The sequence below is a fragment of the Neophocaena asiaeorientalis genome, unplaced genomic scaffold (assembly GCF_003031525.2).
Source record: "Neophocaena asiaeorientalis asiaeorientalis breed wild unplaced genomic scaffold, Neophocaena_asiaeorientalis_V1.1 scaffold7, whole genome shotgun sequence".
Classification (NCBI taxonomy): domain Eukaryota; kingdom Metazoa; phylum Chordata; class Mammalia; order Artiodactyla; family Phocoenidae; genus Neophocaena; species Neophocaena asiaeorientalis.
The window spans coordinates 10,748,570-10,775,499 of NW_020185337.1; the positions used below are offsets into that span (position 1 = coordinate 10,748,570).

The window sequence follows — 26,930 nt, forward strand, 5'->3', positions numbered from 1 at the left end:
AGTTGCTTTCATAGCAGGCTACACCAGCTGAACTTCTTCTGCTCTAGGTTCTACTCAAAGAGGGCAGTTTTTTAGGTCATACTATAAACAGGTGAGAGCTACCCAAAGATGGTGTTGCCCACACTGGATGCTGACTCATTAGCCATTCCTCTTTTCTCCCTTATAAACAGAACCCCAATTTTATTCAGGAAACAGGCAATAATGAGCTCAGGCAAGGTGGGACTCTCCCTCGGCTCCAGAAGTTAAACTATGACTGGTCTAATCCCATTCCTCTTTGCTAGTGACTGACTTGGGGTAGACATACGACTTCATTCTGGTGAATGAGACATAAGGGGAAATCTGCTGGGGGAGTGATTTCCCTTTTGATTTAAAAAAAGAGGAAGGGTAGGGTAAAGAAAAGACCCTTTCCATGTGGAGAAAAGGGAACCCTCCTACACTGTTGGTGGGAATGTAAATTGGTGCAGCCACTATGGAAAACAGTATGGAGGTTCCTCAGAAAACTAAAAATAGAACTACCACGTGACCCACCAATCCCCCTCCTGAGCATATGTCCAGAGAAATCTCTAATTCGAAAGGATACATGTATCTCTATGTTCATAGCAGCACTATTTACAATAGTCAAGACATGAAACAACCTAAATGTCCATCAACATGAATGGATAAAAAAGATGTGGTACATATATACAATGGAGTACTACTTAGCCATAAAAAAGAATGAAATAATGCCATTTGCAACAACATGGATGGACTTAGAGATTATCATATTAAGTGAATAAGTCAGAAAGAGAAAGACAAATACCATATGATATCACTTATGTGTGGAATCTAAAATATGACACAAATGAACTTATTTATGAAACAGAAACACAGACATAGAAAACAAACTTATGGTTACCAAAGGAGAAAGGGTGTGGGGAAGAGATAAAGTAGGAGTTTGAAATAGCAGATACAAACTACTATATGTAAAATAATCAACAAGGACCTACTGTATAGCACAGGGAACTATATTCAATATCCTGTAATAAACCATAATGGAAAAGAATACAAAAAATAATATGTATATATATGTATAACTGAATCACTTTGCTGTATACCAGAAGCTAATACAACATTGTAAATCAACTATACTTCAATTTTTATTTTTATTTATTTAGGCCATGCCACGCAGCTTGCAGGATCTTAGTTCCCCAACCAGGGATGGAACCCTTGTCCCCTGAAGTGGAAGCACAGAGCCCTAACCACTGGACCGCCAGGGAATTCACTATACTTCAATTTTTATTTTTATTTATTTAGGCCATGCCACGCAGCTTGCAGGATCTTAGTTCCCCAACCAGGGATGGAACCCTTGTCCCCTGAAGTGGAAGCACAGAGCCCTAACCACTGGACCGCCAGGGAATTCCCTATACTTCAATTTTTTAAAAAGAAAAAAAGGGGGGAGTGGAGAAAAGACCCTTTCCTTCCTGCCTTTGGATACTGTCATGTAAGGACATGACAGTCTGGAGCTGCAGGAGCCATCTTGCAACCATGATGGGAAAGACGAGACTGGCAGAGAAGTTGAACTAGAGCCTTGACATCATTGAGCAGCAGAATTTACCATTCTCTTTCATTAAAATGTCCAGCACTTTCAGAAGCAACCATCTACCCGCCACAGGCTTTGAATGACTCATGTACTTTAACACTCTTCTACAGCAAAAATCTTGTGGTCCCTAAGGCTTTGCCTTTAATACTTTCTTACTTATTTCCAGTAAATCAGAGTTGATTTTCTATTAACTGTTCCACCCCTGCACACCTAGAGATAATCTACGCCTTAAAATCAACTGGATTTTCACTGCTTTCAGCCTCAACAGGTCAGATAATTAATCCCAGACTGATCCATTTCCCTGATGGTCTGTTTTCTTGCAAAATTCCTGATACTGCTTTTGACTGACTTCATTGCAAGTCACAGGAATCAATTCTGGCTAATTTATAATGATAAGGAATTTATTATTGGGTAAGTCCTAGAACCATCAAGAGGACTAGAAAACACTTTCAGAGATTTATAGCTTGAAATTATGTCCAAACCCAGGCAGCAGAACTGATCTGGTCACCATTTTCCTTGACCTCAGGTTCAAGATGCCACAGACTGAACCATCAATTCCACCCTCAGACAGAGGACACCGCCACTGGCTTGACTGCCATTACTGCTACAGGAAATTAAGTCCGCAGTAGAGAAGGAGTGAGGGACTTACTTCTCCCTTCTGTGTTCCATCTCCTCCCACCTCTTGCTAGCTACTGCTTCAAGTCCCCTCAATTGTCCAGCCTGGAAAAGAGGAGAAATTTAGAGGAAAAGACTACATTTTATACAACCAATACTGTTGCAATCTGATATTGGTGTCCTTTGGGTGCAGCATCTTTTAGATACTGAATTCCTTCTTGAGTGGGGAATTTCTGTGGGTTTCACAAAGAATCCTCTGACCCAGTAGGGATCTCCTACCTGCAACTCCTTTATAGGGATGATTCTTTCTACAACTGGACAACTAAGACTCTGCCTTCAACCCTTTGCTTCCACAACGGTCACCTTACCTCTCCAGATGGATTTCTGTGATGAAGTTCCTCTTAAAATAATCTACAATTGTATCCCTTTGCAGTTTCCACCTTTGGTCCGTGGGAAACACACTTGTGTCCTTGTCCCCACTAAACTCTGCTCTACTTCATTCTGCCACCAGCCTTAAATTTTTAAATTTTATTTCAGATAACAGACCTTGCATCTTCCACGTTTCAGAGAAAATACTTCAAGCTTTTTGAGTGTTTTTCTTCTCTTGGCTTCAGATGAGGGGGAAGTGCTCCCAACATACTTACCAGGAAGTAGGAGGGGCATATACAGCATACTGACAACTCTCTCCAAAGAAATTCTCCCTCCAAACCATTTCTGCCCTTCCCCATGGATTCTTTGCCCTCCCTTATATAGCTGAGAGATAGGAGATGAGCTAATGCTGACAGAAGATGTCTCTGAGCATGTCCTACATAAGGTACTCTAGTACCTTGCTTTAGAATGTGAGGGTAATTTTGGCACCTATATTGCTTGGCCTTGGAGTTTTTAGCCAAAACTGAGACAAAATGAAAAGTTCCATTTTAACTTCCTGTTACATTTAATCATGAAACTATCCCTTGTACAGGCACACCTCAGAGATATTGCAGGTTTGGTTCCAGACCACTGCAATAAAGTGAATGTGGCAATGAAGTCAGTCACATGAGGTTTTTTTTTTTTTGGTTTCCCAGGGCATATAAAAGTTATGTTTATACTACACTGTAGTCTATTAAGTGTACAATAGCATTATGTCTTAAAAAAGTACATACCTAACTTTATCACTAAAAAATGCTAACCATCAACTGACAACACAAGGTTGCCACAAACCTTCAATTTTTAAAAATTCAGTATCTGTGAAATGCAATAAAGTGAAGCACAATAAAGTGAGGTATGCCTGTACTTCTCCAGCCTGTCAGGTTTTCCAGAGTCTCCATAGTTCCAATCAGGAAAAGATATGTTCAGGTTACTTACAATAATGGATAACTTATGATATATTACCTACAAAAAAAATAAGGAAAATTTACTTCTTTGGGATCGTAGCACCACCCAAGGAGTCTCTGACCACCTAATTCTGTGATATGTGTTCGTCTTGAAAAATAACAGGAAAAACCACACAACACAATTCAGATTTGCAGCTGCAAACTAGGTGTCCATCTACTTTGTATGCTATGTGTATGTGTGCTTTCCCAAGAGAAAGGATTTGATGGGTAGATTTCAAGCCTCAGTATTTAATAGAATTAGTACCAACCACTTCTGGCTCCCTTGTGTTTAACCCATCTGTGGCAGTTCAGTTTCCTGTTCCAATTCAGAGGGGCCATAGCAAGGGCTATCTCTACCTCTCTAATGGAATATGTACCCAAGCAATGTCAACTGAAGCCGGTAAAACAAAAAACAAAAAAAGTTCCCCTCAAAATGTAGCAGACATTTACGGCTTCATGAACTCCTCCTTGAATTCATTCAATACTTATCTTTATTTCTTGTGAGCTCTATGAAATATGTTTCAACTTTTTGAAGTCTGTTTGACTATGTCTAGTGTACACTTACTTGCATGCTACAAAGTCTAAAATGACAGGTCATTTTCACCTAATAAGCCCTTCAGTTCAAAATGAGCTGAATTAAAAATAAATTTAAATATAAATGTTTCAGACATTAGATGAAATTCCTAAAAATCTTACATGTTCTGGTATAATATTATAAGTCATAATTCTAGTTATTACTTTAAATCGCATATCTCAGAAATAAAAATAAATAAATTTTAAAAATAAGCTGAATTATCTTAAGAGTTAGAATTAAGTACAAGTTAACAGTGTCATTCATTGTTTCCTCTCTTCTATTCAATGAAATGGAGAGCACAGTAGGTCAAGAATTTAACAAAGGGCCTGCTTCCAAATGCTGCCAGGAGGTTGAGATTCCCCAATACTCCTATATTTTGCTGCTATACCCATTTTGTGATCTGTATCTGGAAAGATCACCTGTATCTCCTACCTGCTCAGGCTATTTCTAATTTAGTCCACACTAGCAAATTCTCTAATGAGACTGAGGGCCTCTGATTTCACCTTGTATCAATTTTGTCTTCTCATAGAAAGTAGATGAGACTTAAACATCTACTTGTAATTCCTGTCTATTATTATTATTTTTTTTTTTTTTGCGGTATGCGGGCCTCTCACTGTTGTGGTCTCTCCCGTTGCAGAGCACAGGCTCCGGACGCGCAGGCTCAGCAGCCACGGCTCATGGGCCCAGCCGCTCCGCGGCACGTGGGATCTTCCCGGACCGGGGCACGAACCTGTGTCCCCTGCATCGGCAGGTGGACTCTCAACCACTGCGCCACCAGGGAAGCCCTATTATTTTTTAATACACTTTATTTTTTAGAACAGTTTTAGGTTCACAGCAAAACTGAGTAGAAATACAGAGTTCCCACGTACCTCCTCCTCCCTACCACACACACACAACCTCTCCTACTATCAACGTTCCCCACAATACTGGTACATTTGCTACATTGATGAACTACTTTGACACATCATTATCACCCAAACTCCTATGTTAAGGTTCACTCTTGGTGTTGTACATTCCACAGGTTTCGGCAAATGTATAATGATATATATCTACCATGTAGTATCATAACAGAATAGCTTCATTGCCTTAAAAATGTTCTCTGTTCCACCTATCCAGCCCTCCCTCCCCACTAACCCCTGGCAATCACTGATTTTTCTACTGCCTCCATAGGTTTCTTTTCCAGAATGCTAAATGTATAGTTGGAATCACACAGTATGTAGCCTTTTCGGATTGGCTTCTTTCACTTAGTAATATGCATCTAAGATTCCTCCATGTCTTTTCAGGGTTTAATAGCTCATTCCTTATTAGTGCTCAATAATATTACATTGTCTAGCTGAACCACAGTTTATCCATTCACCTACTGAAGGATATCTTAGTTGCTTCCAAGTTTTGGCAATTATGAGTAAAGCTGCTATAAAACTTGTGTGGACATGAGTTTTCAACTTTTGGGTAAATACCACGGAACAGGATTGCTAGATCACATGGTAAGAATATGTTTAGTTTTGTAGGAAATCACCAAACTGTCTTCCACAGTGGCTCTATCATTATGCATTCCCGCCAACAATGAATAAGAATACCTGTTGCATTTGGTGATGTCAGTGTTTTGGATTTTGGCCATTCTAACAGGTGTGTAGTAGTATCTTATTGCTTTAATTTGCAATTCCCAAATGACATATGATGTTGAATACCTTTTCATATGCTTAGTTGCCATATGCTTCTTTAATGGGCAATATGTTCAGATCTTTCACCCCATTTTTAATTGGGTTTTTTGTTTTCTTATTGTTATTTGTATATTTTGAAAATGGCCCTTGATCAGATATGCTTTGTTAATATTTTATCCAAATCTGTGACTTCCCCTATTCTCTTGACAGTGTCTTTCACAGAATAGAAATGTTGTTTTATATTAATGAAGTCCAGCTTATCAATTATTCCTTTTATGGATCATGCGTTTGGTATTGTATTTTAAGAGTCATCACCATACCAAAGGTCATCTAGATTTTCTCCTATGTTATCTTCTAGGAGTTTTATAATTTTGCATTTTACATTCAGGTCTATGATCCATTATGACTTAATTTTTGTGAGGTCTGTGTCTAGATTCATTTTTCTGCATATGAATGTCCGATTGTTACAGTACCATTTTTTTTTTTTTTTTGCAGTATGCAGGCCTCTCACTGTTGTGGCCTCTCCTGTTGCGGAGCACAGGTTCCAGCCGTGCAGGCTCAGCGGCCATGGCACGGCATGTGGGATCTTCCTGGACCAGGGCACGAACCCGTGTCCCCTGCATTGGCAGGCAGACTCTCAACCACTGCGCCACCAGGGAAGCCCTACAGTACCATTTTTGAAAATACTGTATTTTCTCCATTGTATTTTCTTTGCTATGTTGTCAAAGATCATTGACTTTATTTATGTGGGTCTATGTCTGGGCTCTCTATTGTTTCACTGATGTGTCTATTCTTTCGCCAATACCACACTGTCTTGATTATTATAGCTTTATAGTAAGTCTTGAGGTTGGGGGGTGGCAGTCCTCCAACTTTCCTCTTTTCCTTCAATATTGAGTTGACTAATCTGGGTCTTTTGCCTCTCCGTACAAACTTTAGAGTCAGTTTGTCAATAACCACAAAAATATCATGCTGGGATTTTGATTGGAATTGGGTTGAATCTACAGATCAAGAGGGGGAGAAATGACATCTTGACAATATCAAGTCTTCCTAACCAGGGACTTCCCTGGCAGTCCAGTGGTTAAGACTCCGTGCTCCCAACGCAGGGGGCCTGGGTTCAATCCCTGGTTAGGGAACTAGATCCCGCACACCACAACAAAGATCCCGTGTGAAGCTACTAAAGACCCGGCACATCCAAATAAATAAATAAGTCTTCCTATCCATGATCTGGACTATCTCTCCATTTACTTTGTTCTTGTTTGGTTTCTTTCATCAGTTTTACAGTTTTTCTTCATAGATCTGGTACATATTTTGTTAAATTTATATCTAAGTATTTCATTTTTTCCATGCTAATGTAAATTGTATTGTTTTTTTTTTTTTTTTTTTTTTTTTTTTGCGGTACGCGGGCCTCTCACTGCTGTGGCCTCTCCCGTTGCGGAGCACAGGCTCCGGACGCGCAGGCTCAGCGGCCATGGCTCACGGGCCTAGCCGCTCCGCGGCATGTGGGATCTTCCCGGACCGGGGCACGAACCCGTGTCCCCTGCATCGGCAGGCGGACTCTCAACCACTGCGCCACCAGGGAAGCCCAATTGTATTGTTTTTAATTTCAAGTTCCACTTGTTCATTGCTGGTATATAGGAAAGCAACTGACTTTTGTATACCACCTTGTATCCTTCAACTTTGCTATAGTCGCTTATTAGTTCCACAAGTTTTTTGTGGATTCTTAGACAGTCATGTCATCTGTGAACAAAGACAGCTTTATTTCTTCCTTGCCAATCAGTATATCTTTTATTTTCTGTTCTTGTCTTATTGCGTTAGCTAGGACTTCCAGTATGATACTGAGAGGGAGTGGTGAGGGGGGATAGCCTTGCCTTGTGCCTGATTTTAGTAGGAAAGCTTCTAAATACTTTCTTATCATTAAGTACATTGTTAGCTGTAGATTTGTTGTAGATGTTCTTTATCAAGTTGAGAACTTCCCCCCATTCCTAGTTTCCTTAGAGTTGTCATCATGAAGGGGTGTCGGATTTTGTCAAATGTTTTTTCTGCATCTATTAATATGATTGTGTGATTTTTCTTCTTTAGCCTGTTAATGAAATGAATTACATTAGTTGATTCTCAAATGTTGAAACAGGCTGCATACCTGAGATAAATCCCTTGGTTGTGCCATATAACTCTTTTTATTAATTACTGGATTCAATCTGATAATATTTTGCTGAGAAATTTTACATTTTTACCCTTTTATCATTATGTAATGCCTCTCTTTATACCTCATAATATTTCTTGCTTTGAATCTGCTGTCTGAAATTAATACAGCTACTCTAGCTTTCTTTGGAGCAGTGTTAGCATGTTATATCTTTCTCCATCTTTTTACTTTTAACCTATATGTGTCTTTATATTTAAAGTTGGTTTTTTGTATATAAAATATACTTGGGACTTGTTTTTTGATTCATACTGACAGTCTCTATCTTTTAATTGGTGCATCTAGACTATTGACATTTAAAGTGATTACTGATATAGGTGGATTACTATCTATCATATTTGTTACTGTTTTCTATTCGTTGTCCTTCTTCTTTGTTACCATTTTTGTCTTCTCCTTTTCTACCTTCTCTGGTGTTAATGCAGTATATTACATGATTCCATGTTTCCTTCTTTCTCAGCATATCAACTATACTTCTTTATTTATTTACATCTTTATTGGAGTATAATTGCTTTACAATGGGGTGTTAGTTTCTGCTTTATAACAAAGTGAATCAGTTATACATATACATATGTTCCCATATACTTTTAAAAAAAAATTTAGGGGGCTTCCCTGGTGGCGCAGTGGTTGAGAGTCCGCCTGCCGATGCAGGGGACACGGGTTCGTGCCCCGGTCCGGGAAGGTCCCACATGCCATGGAACGGCTAGGCCCGTGAGCCATGGCCGCTGAGCCTGACGTCCGGAGCCTGTGCTCCGCAACGGGAGAGGCCACAACAGTGAGAGGCCCGCATACCGAAAAAAAGAAAAAAAATTTAGTGGTTGCCCTAGAGTTTGCAATACATATTTACAGCTAATCCAAGTTCACCTTCAAATAGCACTATATGGATTCTTTGGTAGTACTAATACTTTACAATAACAAAATAATCCTAATTCCGCCCTCTAATCCCTTGTATCATTGCTGTCATCCACTTCAATTATACATAACTATAATCATCAAATGTTCTTGCTGTTATTACTTTTTTTAATGAGAAGATGGAATCGGAGCTAGGTTATTTTCAACTATTTATTTATTCAGCTGCGTTGGGTCTTAGTTGCGGCATGCAGGATCTTGCATTGCAGCACGCAGGCTCTTCATTGCGGTGAACGGGCTTCTTTCTAGTTGTGGCGCATGGGCTCCAGAGTGTGGGGGCTCAGTAGCTGCAGCGCACAGGCTCTCCAGTTGTGGCATGTGGGCTCAGTAGTTGAGGCTCACAGGCTCTCTAGTTGCTGCACACGGGCTTAGCTGCCCTGCAACATGTGGGATCTTAGTTCCCTGTCCAGGGATCGAACCCATGTCCCCTGCATTGGAAGGCAGATTCTTAACCACTGGACCACCAGGGAAGTCCCACTATTATTATTTTGAACAAACTGTTACCTGTTAAATCAATAAAGAAAAATAAAAGTTTTTATTCTGCCTTCACTTATTCATTCCCTATTGCCCTTCCTTTCTCTATTTGGATCTGAGTTTCTGACCTGACTCACTTTCCTTCTCTCTGAAGAACTTCTTTTAACACTTCTTGTAAGACAGGTCTTCTGGCAACAAATTTCCTCAATGGTTCTCTGTCTAAGAAAGTCTTTATCTCTCCTTCACTTTTAAAGGATAAAGTCACAGGACACAGAATTCTAGATTGGAAGGTTTTTACCCTCAACACTTATATACTTCACTTCACTATGTGTTTGCATAGGTGATTTCTGAGGAGAAATTGGTTGTAATTCTTATCTTTGCTCCTCTTTTGGTAAGGTGCTTTTTGCCCTCTGGCCTCTTTCAAGATTTTTTCATCTTTGATTTTCTGTCACTTGAATATGTTATGCCTAGGTGTAGTTTTTTCGTTTGTTTATTTTTGTTTTGTTTTTTGGCATTAGCCTCCTTGGTGATCTCTGAGCTTCTTTAATCTGTGGTTCAGTGTCTGACATTAACTTGAGGAAATTCTCAATCATTATTGCTCTAAATATTGCTCCTGTTTCTTTCTCTTCCTTCTTCTGGCATTCTCATTAGGTATATGTTATGCCTTTTGTAGTTATCCCATAGCTCCTAGATATTCTTTTCCATTTATTTCAGTTTTTTTTTCTGTTTGCTTTTCAGTTTAGTAAGTTTCTACTGACATATCTTCAACCTCATAGATCTTTTCCTCAGCTATGTACAATCTACAAATAAACCCACTGGCACTTCCCTGGTGGCTCAGTGGTTAAGAATCCGCCTGCCAATGTACGGGACATGGGTTCAATCCCTCGTCTGGGAAGATGCCACATACTGCGGAGCAACTAAGCCCTTGCACCACAACTACTGAGCCTGCACTCTAGAGTCCACGAGCCACAACTACTGAGCCCACGTGCCACAACTGCTGAAGCCTGTGTGCCTAGAGCCCGTGCTCCGCAAGAGAAGCCACTGCAATGAGAAGCCCATGCACTGGAATGAAGAGTAGTCCCCGCTCGCCGCAACTAGGGAAAAGCCTGTGTGCAGCAACAAAGACTCAATGCAGCCTAAATAAATAATATTTTTTCTTTTTTTTTTTTTAACAAAGGGCTTCCCTGGTGGCGCAGTGGTTGAGAGTCCGCCTGCGGATGCAGGGGACACAGGTTCATGCCCCAGTCTGGGAAGATCCCACATGCCGCGGAGTGGCTGGGCTCGTGAGCCATGGCCGCTGAGCCCGCGCGTCCAGAGTCTGTGCTCCGCAACGGGAGAGGCCACAACAGTGAGAGGCCCGCATACCGCCAAAAAAAAAAAAACCAAAGGCTTTCTTCATTTCCATTTCAGTGATTTTAATTTCTAGCATTTCTTTTTGTTTCTTTCTTAGAATTTCCATCTTTCTGCTTACATTATCCATCTGTTCTTGCATATTGTCTGTTTTTTCCATTAGCACCCTCAGCATATTAATCACAGTTATTTTAAATTCCTGATAATGTCAACATCACTGCAATATCAAAGTCTGGTTCTAATGCTTGCTCTGTCTCTTCAAACTGTGTTTTTTGCCTTTTAGTATGCCTTGTTATTCTTTGTTGAAAGGCACATATGATATACTTATTGGGTAAAAAGGTGGTAAATAGGCCTTTAGTCATGTAATGGTAAGGTGTAGGAGAAGGGGAAGGTTTCTGTAGTCTGATGATTAGATCTGGGTCCTTCAGTGATACACACAAAGACAGAAAAAAGAGTACCTTTAAGGAAAAAGGATGACAGGATGAGTCTGGGACAAGTTGAGTCTGAGATAATTGTGAGATATCCTAATGGAGGCAGAGGTCTAGAAGGCAGTTGTGTGCCCAAGTCTGGAGTTTACTGGGAGCCATCCTGATTCATAATCTAGAAGTGGTCCTTATATAAATAGAAGTTAAAAGCCATGGTGTAGATGAGTGGGTGGAGTGAAAGGAAAGGCTTCGGACAAACTTTTTGGGAGCACTAACCCTTAAGTTATATACTGAGGGAAAGGAGCCATTAAAAAGCCATTAAAAAGACTGAGCAGCAAGGAAGAAGAGTGGTCTGTTCAGTAAAGCCATTTTAATAAAATTCAGCATCCATAACAGAGTTTAAGAGTAAACTGGCAAATACTTCATCCTCCCTCTCTCTACACTCTGGTCCACTCTTAAAACACACCAAATGCATCCATGTTTCAGAGATTTTTCCCTGCCCCCTTCTCCTTGCAAAGTTCTCTCCCAATGTCCTATCGACCACCATCAGAAATCCTACTCACCCTTCAGCAGCAGCTGGTATAGGAGCCTGGTGTAAAGTGAAGGATGTTGCCCACCATCCAATTCTGCAAGGATTGAGTCACTGGCCACTGCAGTCGCTGACCTACAGTGCATCCTGAAAGGAATTCAGGGTGAAGATCAGGAAAGTGGCACTCCATGCTCTGGGAAAACAGGCCCTTACATAGTGAGAAATATTTCAAGAGAAACTTTTTTATGAACCTGGATTCTCACACCTTCCCATGCACGAAAATCATTCACTTAAGATACCTGTTCCTCGGGACTAGCAATAACCTTCTAGGAGATAACACGCTGGATTACATGGACCTCCCTCCTCCAAATCACATATCTATTGGCCTCCCAAGACAACTCTTCTGAGCTATCTGAGAGTCTGTCTCCCACGCCACAGTCCCCAGCAGGACACTGAATAAACTCACTGGTCGTCCCTTGCGCGTTTTTTTTCAAGTTGACCCTGGGAAGTTTCCTGAAGGCGCCTCCGTTTGGGGCGTGTCCTTTATTCTTCTTCACACAGCTCAGCTGACGGAGACTCCCTCGAACAGCTGCATCTTACTCGCCTTGCGCCCTCAAGACGTGCCCACAAAGTGTGTAGAAGGAGCACAAAGACGATGCAGTCCTCTCATGGCTTCTCACATGCTTCCAGAGAATTTAATTCCTGGCTCCTCACCTTCCACAACTCTCCTTTGTAAGCTTTATCGACGCTGCCTGGGCTACAGTCACACGGGGAAACCCTTTCCTGACAGATATAGTGCAGGGTACCTGTAGCGTGGCTCACGAAGCTGCCGCCACCAACCAGCCTCCTTGACACCCCTCCAACTCCCCGCGAGACCACCTGGGCCTCCGCTGGCACGTTGGGCGGGCCGCACCCCAGGCCCCGCCCCTCACGGCCCGGCCCCCGCAAACCCCGCCTCCACGCTCTCCCCGGCGCAGGCGGCGCGCCCCACCCACATCCTCGATCCTTCGTTGCGGTGGGGAACTTCCTGAGTCCTCGCTTCGCGCTGACCGGAATCCGAGAAGATGGCGAGCCAGGTATTGTCAGCTGCTACTCTGGCTGAGTCCAGAAAAGGAAGAGAGGGAGGGAAACCATGGAATTTGTTGTTTCTTTCTGGGACAGCCGAAGCGGGGTGGAGGTGGGGAGAACCGGAGAGTGGAGGTGAGGGGGGAGTCGGTCTCTAGCCTGGTGTTCTGGGGGTGGCTTAGGGGCCGCCACGCCTGGGGCCATACTTTTCGGTGGCAAAGCTGCAGCCAGAGTCCGTGCTCCTAACCCCTACGTTGCCTGTTTTTCACGCAGTAGTTCATAATTGAGCTATTACTGTGCCACCAAGGAATTTTTTTTTTTTTTTCTCTCGGTACGCGGGCCTCTCACTGCTGTGGCCTCTCCCGCCGCGGAGCACAGGCTCCGGACGCGTAGGCCCAGCGGCCATGGCTCACGGGCCCAGCCGCTCCACGGCACGCGGGATCCTCCCGGACCGGGGCACGAACCCGCGCCCCCCGCATCGGCAGGCGGACCCTCAACCACTGCGCCACCAGGGAAGACCCAGGAATGTATTTTTGGAAGGCTCCTAAGGGCCCTTTCGGTAACGTTTTGGAGCACTTGGGCACCAGAGCTTTATACATATCCTCCTTTAATCCTCACATAACAGCTATGCAAGGTAGTAGCCCATTTTACAGACCAAAAACTTGAGGCTTAGTGGTTTGTCGTGCTTAGTGATAACACTAAACATAGTGAGCCGGGGTTCCGAACCCTGCGCAACAGACTATAATTGCAAGTTCCTGATATACACGTTAGACAGTAAACAAAGGCAGAAATATATGAGTAATATGATTAATCCGTCTAAAGTTGCTGATTGTTTTAATGCTTTGCAAACAGATTTTCTAAAAAGATTTGGACTTGAATAGAAATGGTAAATTCTAAACGATCTTTCAGATTTAACAAGTTGGCAGGTTTTTTTCCTTATTACCAAGTGTCTTCAGCAGAGAATGTGAAAAATTATAATTCCTGTGATAGTTCAGATGTTGAAGTAGAGCATTTGCGTGTGGATTTAGTGTGGGGCTTTGTTTTGTTTAGAATTGACAGGAAAAGGTTAAACTTTCACATATGCTTTAAGAGGGTGGAGAAGGGACTTAAATAAAGCTTAGATTATGGATGATTTATTCTTGTTGCTTCAGCTCTCTAGAATATGTGACTTCATTGTTAGTATTCTGAATTTTACCTTCGGAGTTTTGTTTTGAAATTTATGGTACATTGAGGTGAAAAAAGATTATAATGCAATGTATGAATTTTTTTACCAGATTGATTGATCAGATTTAATATCTACATTTTAATTTTTAAAGTGATCATTTCCAGCCTCGCCAATTAACACAAGCCACTCATCCTTCTACATAGTTCAGTTCTTTTCCTCTACTCTTTGTTCTCTTGCTACTAATAACTACCACCTTATTTCTGCAAAGCTACACTGTATCAAGGACTGTATAAGGGCCTTCATATTCACCATTCACAGTCACTCTATATGTAGATATTTTATCTTTATGTAACTAACTCTTCCTCATCTTTCCGCATCCCAGTTAAAAGTGACGCTTTCCCAAACCCACCAACCAAAGTTACACTCTTTCTCCACATTTTGCATTCTGTAGCACTTTGTGCCTATCCCTTTAAATCACACATTTTGTAATCGTTAGCTTTCGAGTCTGTCTCCTATAAACCCAGTGCAATCTTTATTCTGTGAACATGTTTCATAAGCATTATGTGAACGAGTCAAAACCTTCCTTATTACACTTCATTCTCTGGTAAAGGAGGAGTGTCCTGACTAGACTCTGACGTGGCACTATACCATAGAAATACAGTATGAGTCACATATATAATTTTAAGTTTTCTATTAGCCACATTCAAACGGTATTAAATTGGATTAAAACTTAACCCAATGTAGTCAAAATACTATCGCAACATGTAATCAATATTTTTTTAATATTATTGAAATATTTTAATTTTTTTATACTAACTCTTCAAAATCTGGGTATATTTCCTACTTACAGCTTATCTCAGTTCAGACTGGCCATTTTTCAAGCACTCAAAAGCCACACGTGGCAAGTGGCTACTGTGTTGGATAGCACAGTTGAAAGGGATAGATGTAGGGTTTTTTTAATTCCCCCATTCTGATACTTTTCCTTACGCTCCTTCCCACTGTGCAGTTTTGCACTAAACCAGTGTTACTTAAACCAGCCTGAGCAAAAGAATTTCGTAGGGCACATCTTAAGCATTCAGATTCCTTGGTCTGATACCAGACTACTGAATCAGATTTTCTTGGAACCTGTATTGTTAGCCAGCTCCTGTTTATGCATTGTAGAGGGTCATTAAATATTTGATGAGTGAAACTTTATTTTTTTTATGGGGTGAGGGGCATGCGGTTTGCAGGGATCTTAGTTTCCCCGGAACAGGGATTGAAAGTGGGCCCCAGCTGTGAAAGCGCCGAGTCCTAACCACGGGACTGCCAGGGAATTCCTGAATTAAACTTCATGTGGCCATCTCGATTAAATCTTTTTAATGAATATCATTTATATGAAGTATAAACACGTGCCAGACAGTTCTCCGTATCACTTAGAGTTATATGTGTCTTTGTGAATTTGTGATGTACTTTCTAAGATTAGCATTCACCAGCATCTAAATTAACTAATAAGTAGTTTGTTACTAGTTCAGGAGGATAAACATCTTGCTCTGTTTTCCCCATTTCAGGTTATCAAATGTAAGGCTGCGGTTGCCTGGGAGGCTAGAAAGCCTCTCTCCATAGAGGAGATAGAGGTGGCACCCCCAAAGGCTCACGAAGTTCGAATTAAGGTAACGAAACATCCAAGGCACTGGGAAAAAAGGCTTACAATTAGGTCTCTGGATAGATGAGTCCTCTGAGGTCTGCAGAGGAGAAATCCCAAAGGACAATGTCAAGGAGAAGGTATTGAAGGTCATCCAACCTTGGAATCACAGCCTCTTATTTTATCCGTCTCACCTTTGCAGCAGTCTTCTCCCATCTTTTGAGCTTGGGCGCTGTGCTGAGCAGCCTTGTGCGTGGATCATTGGATTACTGCAGTTTATCTTCTGTCGTCTGGGTTTAAGGAGGATTGGTAGGATGCTCCCCTGTCTGCTGATCCCATAAGTTAAAATCTGTGGTGACACATTAGAAACAAAAGAAGAAAGAAATGGTCTTTGGATTGTTGGAAGAAACTTCAAATAAGATTTAGGAAGAGGCTCCTAATTGATTAGACCAACAAGCAAGTGAAGTAAGCTTGCTAAGAGAGCTTTAAAATGTACTGACCCTTGGAGACAAGGCCAGGGTTCAGGGGATTCACTATTGCAGTGCTTCTCAACCTCTGCTGTGGCAGGGAAGTTGAAGTTAGCCCTAGAGAGAGTCATACTGCACAAGGCAGGCAGCTGGATATTCTGGCATTCTCCTCTGTACTTGTTTTCATATAAAATCAGTGCTTTAAAGTACTGAACATTGAATAAAACTAACCTCTAGAAAAAATAAGCATTTTTTGCTGTGAATTGGAGTATACTTTCCCCATCCCACTTCCAATTCTCAGGTTCCCAGGGGTCACACTGAACAGGTCGAGAAGCCAGAGCCAAATAACTTTCAGATCCTTTTAACCCAGGCCCAGGGATCTGAAATCTTAGACTAGTGTGTATGTTTTTCTTTAAGTTCAGAAATCAGCCTGGTTGTGATTTTGCTACTAGAAAAGAAAATGTTGGTCCTGGATGTACTAAAATGAGCCGTATCGGGCACACTGAGTTCAGCAGTCTTCCTTGGGAAACTGCTAACAAACAGCCAAGAATGTTACATTGTAATTGGATATATTTGTGAGAAGCATAGAAGCATAAATACAGACACCCCCAAGACTTTTCCTTTCTGTGCTTTTGGTAGTTTGGAGAAGTGAGAGATGCTTGAAGGCTAGAGAAATCGGGATAAAGGGCTTATTTAAGTAGAAATTGTGTGTGGCTGCTAAAAGGGGAGTTGGTTCCAGTAAAACCTCTGAGTTTTGGCCCAGACCAAGCAGGCTGACGTATTTCAGAAATAGCCAATACCTTTTTAGAAATCGCATTCCCCAGCAGTTAGGAGGAGGCCAGCAGTGAGATGGGTTCCACCTGCTTTTGCACACAGGGGATGTTCCTCTCCACACCTGCAGACGGCACAGTGCCCAAAACATGACCTTGTTTACCTTCTCTTGCTAACATGCACCGAAAAGGAGAATAGATGTACCATGTTTCATTGCCTATAAATGCACCGTTACTTTTAAGTACCACTAAGAAAATGCTGCCAGTTCTAATTAAGATGCCATAGAGTATAAGCATATGCTGATTTTAGAGAGGTTAAAATATGAAAGAATTGTATCTTCTAATCAATAAAATGTTATTAAAAGTGCCTCCACCTGTGCCTCACTGAATCGCATGCACACACATGTAGACACGTTAATACCCTGTTAGATTATTGCCACTGCAGTTTGCCACACTGACGCCTATACCCTGAGTGGGGCTGATCCTGAGGGGAGTTTTCCAGTGATCTTGGGACATGAAGGTGCTGGAATTGTGGAAAGTGTTGGTGAAGGAGTTACTAAGCTGAAGGCAGGTAAGGAGAGTATTTGAATCACTTATTTTACAATTTTGGCTTATTTCTATAGGGAAATTATGTTTCTGATAACTTATACATTGTTTATTTGTGAATAAGTTATTGCCTAAGTAAGTTGTCAGATTGATTTTATACGCCTCATCTGAAAAGCACAAATATTTGAGAGTTTCTTTCTCTCTGATTATGCAGACTGCTGTTTATCTGAAATGGTTTAAGTACATCTCCAAAGCAAATTTTGCCCAATTAAGCAAGAATTTTTGAAGATGCATTGAGTCAGTGTTTTGAAGCATATGACCTCCTTGTTCTCCACTTACTGTTTTAAAAGTTTCACTTAGACAAAAATTTGAAGCTTGTATTTTTTGCATAGTCAGGCAGTGTCTGAATGATGTCATGTAGGTAAAGTTCTAGGTCTTAAAGTTGTTAACTTTGCAAAGCTGCATGGGTTGACAAGAATGGGAATTTGGGGGACTTCCCTGGTGGAGCAGTGGTTAAGAATCTGCCTGCCAGTGCAAGGGACAAGGGTTCGAGCCCTGGTCCAGGAAGATCCCACATGCTCCAGAGCAGCTAAGCCCGTGTGCCACAACTACTGAGCCCGCACTCTAGAGCCCGCAAGCCACAACTACTGAAACCCGCGCGCCTAGAGCCCATGCTCCACGACAAGAAACGCCACCACAATGAGAAGCCCATGCACCGCAACGAAGAGTAGCCCCTGCTTACCGCAACTAGAGAAAGCCTGCACACAGCAACGAAGACCCAACGCAGCCAAAAATAAATAAATAAAATTTTTTTAATTAAAAAAAAAAAAGGGAATTTGCAGGGGCTGATGTATTCATTTAGAATCAGATGCTACCTATTCAGGATAACGTCCTTGCATTTGTTTTCCAGGTGATACTGTCATCCCACTTTACATCCCACAGTGTGGAGAGTGCAAATTTTGTCTAAATCCTAAAACGAACCTTTGCCAGAAGATAAGGTTAGTATCTTTTTATTTTATTCTTAAAACAAGAGGTAACACTAATCATGATAATATCATGATAATAAGTAATTATGTGGCAATCTATATACAGGGCATTTTACATGAATTATTCCATCTTTAGGGCAACCTGTCATTATCGCTGCTATCACTATATTCATAGATGAGAAAATTTAGACCCAGAAATTAAGTGGTGTGCCCAGCATCATCAGCTGTTAAGAGGTACCTCACAAATTTCTGAACCCGTTCTCTTTCCATAACACTAGGCTAAATTTGCCAAAATATGTAGTAAGGAGGGACATGCTTATGAAATTCAATGAAGTCATTTTTATGAGCCATTTTATTGTCCATGAAATCGAAGTAATAAAACTTAGCTCATAAGGTTTTGGGAAGACTACAAGAGATAACATAACCTTTAGACACAGAAAAGGTGGTTATTTGATTGTAGCAAGGTAACACACTTAAAGAACTTCAAGGCATTTAAGATCTTGTGTCTGTTTGCCCCTTTTTTGTCTTTTTTATTGAAGTAGAACATACATATAATGAAGTAATTATACAAATCTTAAGTGTACAGCTCCATGAATTTTTATACATATACACACCTAATAGTTATAACCATCACCCAGATCAAGATAGAGAACCCTTCCAGCAGCCCACAAAGTTCTTCATGTCCCATACAAGTCAACACCTGCCTCCCTCAAAGCTAACCACTATTTTGATATCTTTCACTGTAGGACTTCATATAAACAGAATTATGCAGTATGTGCTCTTTTGTCTGGCTTCCTTCGAGATGTATCCAGGTTGCTCTGTGCATCAGTGATTTTCTTTTGTTTCTTTCACATTCCATTCCAGATAATCACTGTTAATCTGTTCTCCTGTTCATGGACATTTACGTTGCTGCCAGTTTGGAGCTGTTGTGATTAGTGCCACTATAAGCATTCATATGTGTCTCTTGATGGACGTATACACAACTTTCTCTTGGGTATTTCCCTAGGATTGAAATTGCTGAGTCATGGGATATACTCCCACCAGCAGTGTTTGGGAGATCTGTTTATTTTTGCATTTTTTTCTAATGCCATTGACAAAATTAGTTTCTATTTTTGGAAATAAGGTTCCATTTATTTTATCACGTAAATCCAGTTAAAAAGCTAGAACTGGGCTTTGCTGGTGGCGCAGTGGTTGAGAGTCTGCCTGCCGATGCAGGGGACACGGGTTCGTGCCCCGGTCTGGGAGGATCCCACATGCCACGGAGCAGCTGGGCCCGTGAGCCATGGCTGCTGAGCCTGTGCGTCTGGAGCCTGTGCTCCGCAATGGGAGAGGCCACAGCAATGAGAGGCCTGCGTACCGCAAAAAAAAAAAAAGCTAGAACTGAAAAAAGAAAAAAACTAGTCATTTTGAAAGGGAATTCCAAACACGGTCTGAAAAAATTTTGACACGTCAGATATAATAATGGTTATAGGTTTTTTTGTGGCTGTCTGTAACCTTTTAGAAGGACAAGTCCTTTCAAAGCTTAAAATACATCCCATATCACCTTTTGTTCAAGAAACTCTTCCGGGACAGGAGCAATTTCTCACATTCAGAGCTAAACAAACTTAACTTGCTCTCATAAAGATACAAGTTATTTATGGTAGAGCTTTGTCACCTATTTGTTGTTTGTTTCTGATCATACTTTTGTTTTTCTCCCAAAGGAAATGTACTTATGCTTGAATCAAGAGGCAATCCACTTTTCTTCATCTATATATATTTATTTATTCACATGTATTCCAAAGGATTTGTCCAAGAATGTACATCAAATTGTAGTGTTTATTTTTGTTAAAATAACATATATTAAGCACTCTGTGCCAGGCACAGTGCTAGTGCTTTACATAACCTCATTTGATCTTTATAGCAACGTCTAAGAAAGATAGATTTCTCTGATTTTCTGGTGAGGAAACTAAGGCACAAAAGTTAATTCACTTGCCTAGGAGCACGTGGGATTTGAGCACAAGTGTGTCTGCCTTTAGGGCCCATGTTCCTGAGCAAGATGTTACATCACCTATTTAGAATATCAAAAATAATTTTTGTTACCATGTATCATATCAGTGGTGAGAGCTACACTTTTGAAATAGGCCTCCTGAAAGGTCTAAATCAGCCAGTGTGGACATCTTTCATCAGCTGATGTGGATAGTTGCTTGTAATCTTTGCTGTGTAGATGCTGGTTTTGGCTTTATGAAGTTATATTTGGTCACAGAGTTTTACGATGGAATTTTAAAATCGTTTCATCTGAGCCATAAATTGTACCTGTTAAAATTATTCAATACTCTGACAGTATAATCCAGAAGCATATTGAATGCTGGAAGAAGATAGGTAAGATTATAATTCTTTTAGAAGTTTTCCTAATAAGGCATTGCTGAAAGGTGCTAAATTATTAATGAATATATTAGAAATTAGACTTCTGGTCTTAGCACACTCTTCTGTTTACTGGTCATTATTTTAAAAATTGATTTCTTTTTCCTGTGCATTTTAGGAAACTTGATTCTACCCTACCTTCTTCCTTTTTTATTTTCTTTAGAGTCACTCAAGGGAAAGGATTAATGCCAGATGGCACTAGCAGATTTACTTGTAAAGGAAAGACAATTTTACATTACACGGGAACCAGCACATTTTCCGAATACACAGTTGTGGCTGATATCTCTGTTGCTAAAATTGATCCTTTAGCCCCTTTGGATAAAGTCTGCCTTCTGGGTTGTGGCATTTCAACTGGTTACGGTGCTGCTGTGAACACTGCCAAGGTAAGTGGTGGCCTGGGTTTTAGCGTCCACCTTCTAATTTCATACAACAAAGCCTTGCTGGAATAGTGAAATTGGCCCAAACAGTAAGAAAACTAATGATTTCCTTGACTCTTGTGAAATGAGTACCTTATAGACTATCTTTACTATTAGGTGGAGCCTGGCTCTACTTGTGCCGTCTTTGGCCTGGGAGGAGTTGGATTGGCAGTTATCATGGGCTGTAAGGTGGCTGGTGCAACCCGGATCATTGGTGTGGACATCAATAAAGATAAATTCACAAGGGCTAAGGAGTTTGGGGCCTCTGAGTGTATTAACCCCCAGGACTTCAGTAAACCTATCCAGGAAGTGCTCATTGAGATGACTGATGGGGGAGTGGACTATTCCTTTGAGTGTATTGGTAACGTTAAAGTCATGGTGAGTATGCTTGGCTTCATTCCAAGTGGTGGGGGGGTGGGGGCTGCTTTTTTTAAATGTAATTTCCTTAATTAAGGTCAAAAATTGTTTTGTTTTGTAAAGGAAAAGTCTTGAATTCCCTGATAAGAATTATTAGAAGGGAAAATGACTACATGAACTAGAAATTGGAAATGATACAAGGGAAAGATGAAGGGAAATGTTTCTTTGCCTTTCAGTGTACACATAAATCTCAGAGTATGTTTCATTAAATGAAAAGGCAAAATGATGCAGCTGTAGAGAACATGGGCTTTGGAATTAGATATATGTCCACTTACTAACTCAGTGACCTTGAGCAACTACTTAACTTCTTTAAACCTGTTTCCTTATGTGTAAAATGCAGATAGTAACCGTAGGTACCTGACACAAAGTAGACACTCAGCAGAAGTATAACTGTTACTTCTCTGCTGCCTTTATTAAGCCTTTAGAATTTTGAGCTAAGATTTACTTTTTAAAATAACAAATGAAAGCTTTTTATTCTTTCAATTTGTGTCAGTGTTGGGCCAAGTTCGTAAATTTTTTAAAATACCTGTTAAAATTGTTCAATAAAATTAAACTTACTAAATACTCACTTTGGACATTTTGTTGCCGTTTTTCTAATAAAGCTCTGTACCACCCCTCTCCCCCGGAAGTTTCTGGGGAAGCAGATATTCTCAGCACAGTGCACTGACCTCTGTGATTTGCCTGCAGAGAGCAGCGCTGGAGGCCTGCCACAAAGGCTGGGGCGTCAGCGTGGTGGTTGGAGTAGCTGCCTCAGGTGAAGAAGTTGCCACTCGTCCATTCCAGCTGGTAACAGGCCGCACGTGGAAAGGCACTGCCTTTGGAGGTAATTTGGTGGATGAGATGAGTACATTTTCTCTTTTGTTACTTCCATTGGCAGAATTTTAATCCCAGTCAGCATTTACCCCTGGGACTGGGGAGGTGCTCAGCTTCTCCTGAAACACAAGGCTACTTCTTACACATTGAAAAAAATATTAATATTCTGTTAATGAAATAGTTGAGGGTAGGTCAGGAGTGAGAAGCTGGTTACAGGATAAGCAAACGACAGTATCAGCCACCCTGTGCCGTGTTGTAGACTTACATAGGTTATTGGCATTTTTTACTCATTTTTCCAGAGAGTACAGTGATCCCTGGATGTGATCGTACTTCCGTCTGAATAGTACTGATTTCAGCAGTAACCAATACTAAGTCTTAAACTGAAAATATTAAATTTGACAAAACCTTACAACAAAATTGAAAAGCTGCCAGACTGATCATTTTTCCCTTGTATGATCCTAAAAGTATGTGGTGGTTTGGGTTGCCTAACTACCAGCAGAATGCTGAGAAAGTTTCCACCTTTTTCAAGGTTGCTCAGCTAGAGAAGAGAAAAGACAAAACATGTTTGTAGGGGCGTCCATGGTGCCACAGTGGTTGAGAATCTGCCTGCTAATGCAGGGGACACGGGTTCGAGCCCTGGTCTGGGAGGATCCCATATGCCGCAGAGCAACTAGGCCCGTGAGCCACAACTACTGAGGCTGCACGTCTGGAGCCTGTGCTCCGCAACAAGAGAGGCCACGATAGGGAGAGGCCCACGCACCATGATGAAGAGTGGCGCCCGCTTGCCACAACTAGAGAAAGCCCTCGCACAGAAGAAGACCCAACACAGCAAAAATTAATTAATTAATTAACTCCTACCCCCAACATCTTAAAAAACTATTAAAAAAACCAACTGTTTATTTAAAAAAAAAAAACCATGTTTGTATATCCCAACTGTTGTGAATAAATGAAATCTAAAGTTTTTCATAGATTTTTAAAAAATATATTTATATCCTTACCATCCTCCTAAGGAAAGAGAATTACATAGCTTGAGGGTTTCTTTTCCTCAAGAATTTGCATTTCTTTTTTTTTTTAACATTTTTATTGGAGTATAATTGCTTTACAATGGTGTGTTAGTTTCTGCTGTATAACAAAGTAATCAGCTATGCATATACATATATCCCCCTATCTCCTCCCTCTTTCGTCTTCCTCCCACCCTCCCTATCCCACCCCTCTAGGTGGTCACAAAGCACAGAGCTGATCTCCTGTGCTATGCGGCTGCTTCCACAAGCTATCTTTTTTACATTTGGTAGTGTATATAACTCCATGACACTCTGTTACTTCGTCTCAGCTTACCCTTCCCCCTCCCCGTGTCCTCAAGTCCATTCTTTAATAGCATGAGTTTTTAATGATCTGTGTTTAAGCAAAGTGTCCCCTACCTCATGCCAGCTTTTGTTTCAAGGCCAAAAGAAAAGATTAGGAAAGTATGAAAAATGAGGGGTTTGGTCAAAGTTTTCCTTCCTTATACTACAGAATTTGTCAAGGCAAATGTCAAGCTGACTAAACCCTCTTTTCCAAACCGCTACACGTATGCCGCACTTGAGTATTTTAGGACAGACTTTCAGAGCCATACGTGCAGCTCAGGGGCATCATCTCAGGGTCCATAGCTGTATTTGAAAGGGTGTTCTTAGTCCGGGAGACTGAGCCAGGGGGTTTGGTAGTCATCTCTCACTGAAGCCTCATCCAAGCACATGCTTATTGGGAAATAAGCTGGAGCCTTGGGGCCCCATGGGTGTTGCTAAAATATGACTCACAAATGTAAACAGAAGTTTCAGTTGAGGGAATGGCAGTGGCTATGGTTGTCTCAGTTACTAGGAGATTTAAAGGAGAAAAAAAAGCACTGCAGTTTGGAAGGAAAGGGTAACTGGTAGAGGACACAAGAAGGGAGATTTGGGAAAGGCTCAAAAGAGGTTTGAAATGTGGTCCAAAGACTCCCTGGTTTAAAAGGTGGGAAGGCTTCTTTGTTGATTTACTGCTTCTTTCAACACAAGTGAGAAATTGAAGGATCTGATTTTGTTTAAAATCGTAACCTGTAACTAAAGATCACCTACTTTGCTTTTCAGTTTCAGTTTTCTCTTCTGCGATGGTATCCTTATTGTTGAAATTAAAACCACAGAAATAGTCATGTATCACATCAGTTTTTTTCTTCCTTGAATTTCACGATTACAGAAGTCTTTGCTGTTGTGGACTTAAATAAGCTTATTCTGAGACTTCTAGAGTTCTATCCTGTATGGTTTAAAAATCTCCATTAAGATTTAATGAGATTTTAGTAAACCTTAATACAGAAAAAGGCAAGTGCTCAAAAGGCATTTACTTTTTTCTTAATTAAAGATGTGCATTTCTTCTTCCTCTCTATGCTGATTTTGAAGTTTTTCATTCCTCTTTAGTTCGTGAAAAAATTCATTCTCTTAAATGTCTTTGTCACCCACTAAGTAATAAGCATACTGTAGAGATTTGTTGGAAAACTTAATGAATAGATGTATGATTTCTTTTAGGATGGAAGAGTGTAGAAAGCATCCCAAAGTTGGTGTCCGAATATATGTCCAAAAAAATAAAGATTGATGAATTTGTGACTCACAATTTGCCTTTTGACCAAATTAACGAAGCCTTTGAACTGATGCATGCAGGAAAGAGGTGAGCTTTCTCTTTAGCTGTTTAATGTAGAATGTGGTAATGATTTGGGGCTTATGGAGGGAGAAGGGTAAAAAAAACAGTTTTAGTAGTCTTCAACGAAATCATTCAGAACCTGTTTATTGCTTTCTTCTCTTACAGCATCCGAACTGTTTTAAAGCTTTAAATTCAAAAGAGAAAAATTCTTCCATCCTTGTAACTAAGTCTTGTGGTCTGATTGGAGCAGCCAGACAAGCAGGAAGGAGCTCTTTCAAGTTCACAGCTTCTTAGACCTTCATTAACTGACTCTGGGGAATAATGTTTTCTGTATAAATTCATAAATGTCTAATCAAGGATAAGGCTAATACTGTCATAAGTCTGTTTTCTGGACTCTTCACATAAATAATTGCTGGCTCATTAAGGAATATTTTTAACATAATAAAAGGAATTTCTGCATATGTGTGGAAGTTGTCAGCTCTGTTGTATGTCAAATTCTTTGTCATCGTTGCTCTCCCCATTATCTTCATTCTTTAAAGGAAAGATGGAGGAAGAAGGGCGGTGGTGAGTATCTGAACCTTGTCTTCTACTGTCCTTGGTAACTTTCGCTTAACTTTTAAGGGTCTTAGGCCCATTTACTAAAGAACAGATGTCTCCAATCAGCAGTAGCACAGTTAATCAGAACCCAAATCTGCTTCTGTGAGATTATCTCCTTGTGGGCAAGTACCATGCATTGTTCAGACTTAGACTCCTAATTCCTAGTATGACATCTGGCCCACAAATTCATCATTGAAACTACCTTCTGAGCTTAAGTAGGTATATATGTGTTGTTGGTCACTCTGAACTATTTCAAGCATATGGAAAATATTTATATACTGAATACCCAAATTTCCAGTACTTATTTTGTCAAATCTTAACATCTTACTCTTCCAGGCCACTTTGCCTTTCCTCTCCTGCGGTATAGTCGACATCCAGAATTGGGTGTTTATCACTCCCATGCATATTGCCGTACTTTGACTACACATATTCGTAAAGCCTTTAGTCTTCTGTATTGTCATACATGTTTTAAACATGATACTGTCTCATTCTGCAGCTTTCATTTTTCACTCATTATTTTGTGATTAATCCCTGTTGTAGGTGATGCTCCCATTCATTAATTTTAGTACTGTGCAGTAGTAGTCAATTATATGAACTACCATAATTTATCTGTCTCCAGTTGATGGCATATAGTTGTTGCCCCAATTGTTTCTGTATTGCTAACAACACTGTGGTGGAACATCCTTGTACATTGTGCTCAGTGCGTTAGTTACGAAGGATGTGTACCATAGGATAAACACATTTTAAACCTTATTAGAAATTGTCAGATTGCTCTTAAATGTGGTTGGACATTTTTGCAAATCAGATGGGTGTGAAATGACTTTAATTTGCCTTTCCCTTAATAACTAAAGTCTTTTTTTTGGTCGTGGCACACAGCATGGTGGGATCTTAGTTCCCTGACCAGGGGTGGAACCTGAGCCCCCTGCATTAGGAGTGCAGAGTCTTAACCACTGGACCGCCAGGGAGGTCCCAAGTCTTTCATTCTTTTGGCCATTTGTATTTCCTTTTTTGTGAGGCATCTGTTCACATCCTTTGCCCATTTTTCTGTTGGATTACTTCTCTTTTTCTGAGTAATTTTTAGGGGTTCTTTATTCTAGATGCCAATCCTTTGTAAGTTTTATATTAATATATTTTATATTTCTTAATTTTTATTTTAGTATAGTCGAATCTATCAGTCTTTTCCCGGTGCTGTTAAGTTACATTTAGGTTTCTTTACCCTGAGCAGAATAAAGAAGCAAACGAAAATGATGCATAGTCTTACCATCCAGGTGATCCATTAACACAAAAATAAATACATGAAGGCAATACATCCAAGAGTTAGAACATTCAAATAGTAGAGAAAATTGCATAAGAAAAGCT

The 26,930-nt window shown here is 40.6% G+C and overlaps 1 protein-coding gene across 1 annotated transcript; it reads left to right on the forward strand.

Annotated features, from left to right (window-relative positions):
• The first annotated feature begins 12,646 nt into the window (after nucleotides 1-12,646).
• On the forward strand, nucleotides 12,647-25,435 carry LOC112393724 (alcohol dehydrogenase class-3). The gene is made up of 9 exons (XM_024736061.1): nucleotides 12,647-12,738; nucleotides 15,440-15,541; nucleotides 17,180-17,321; nucleotides 18,207-18,294; nucleotides 20,846-21,065; nucleotides 21,216-21,476; nucleotides 22,203-22,338; nucleotides 24,863-25,001; nucleotides 25,140-25,435. Exons 1-9 carry the CDS (start codon nucleotides 12,727-12,729, stop codon nucleotides 25,162-25,164), a joined length of 1,125 nt encoding a protein of 374 aa, XP_024591829.1. The 5' UTR covers nucleotides 12,647-12,726; the 3' UTR covers nucleotides 25,165-25,435.
• Nucleotides 25,436-26,930: the final 1,495 nt, after the last annotated feature.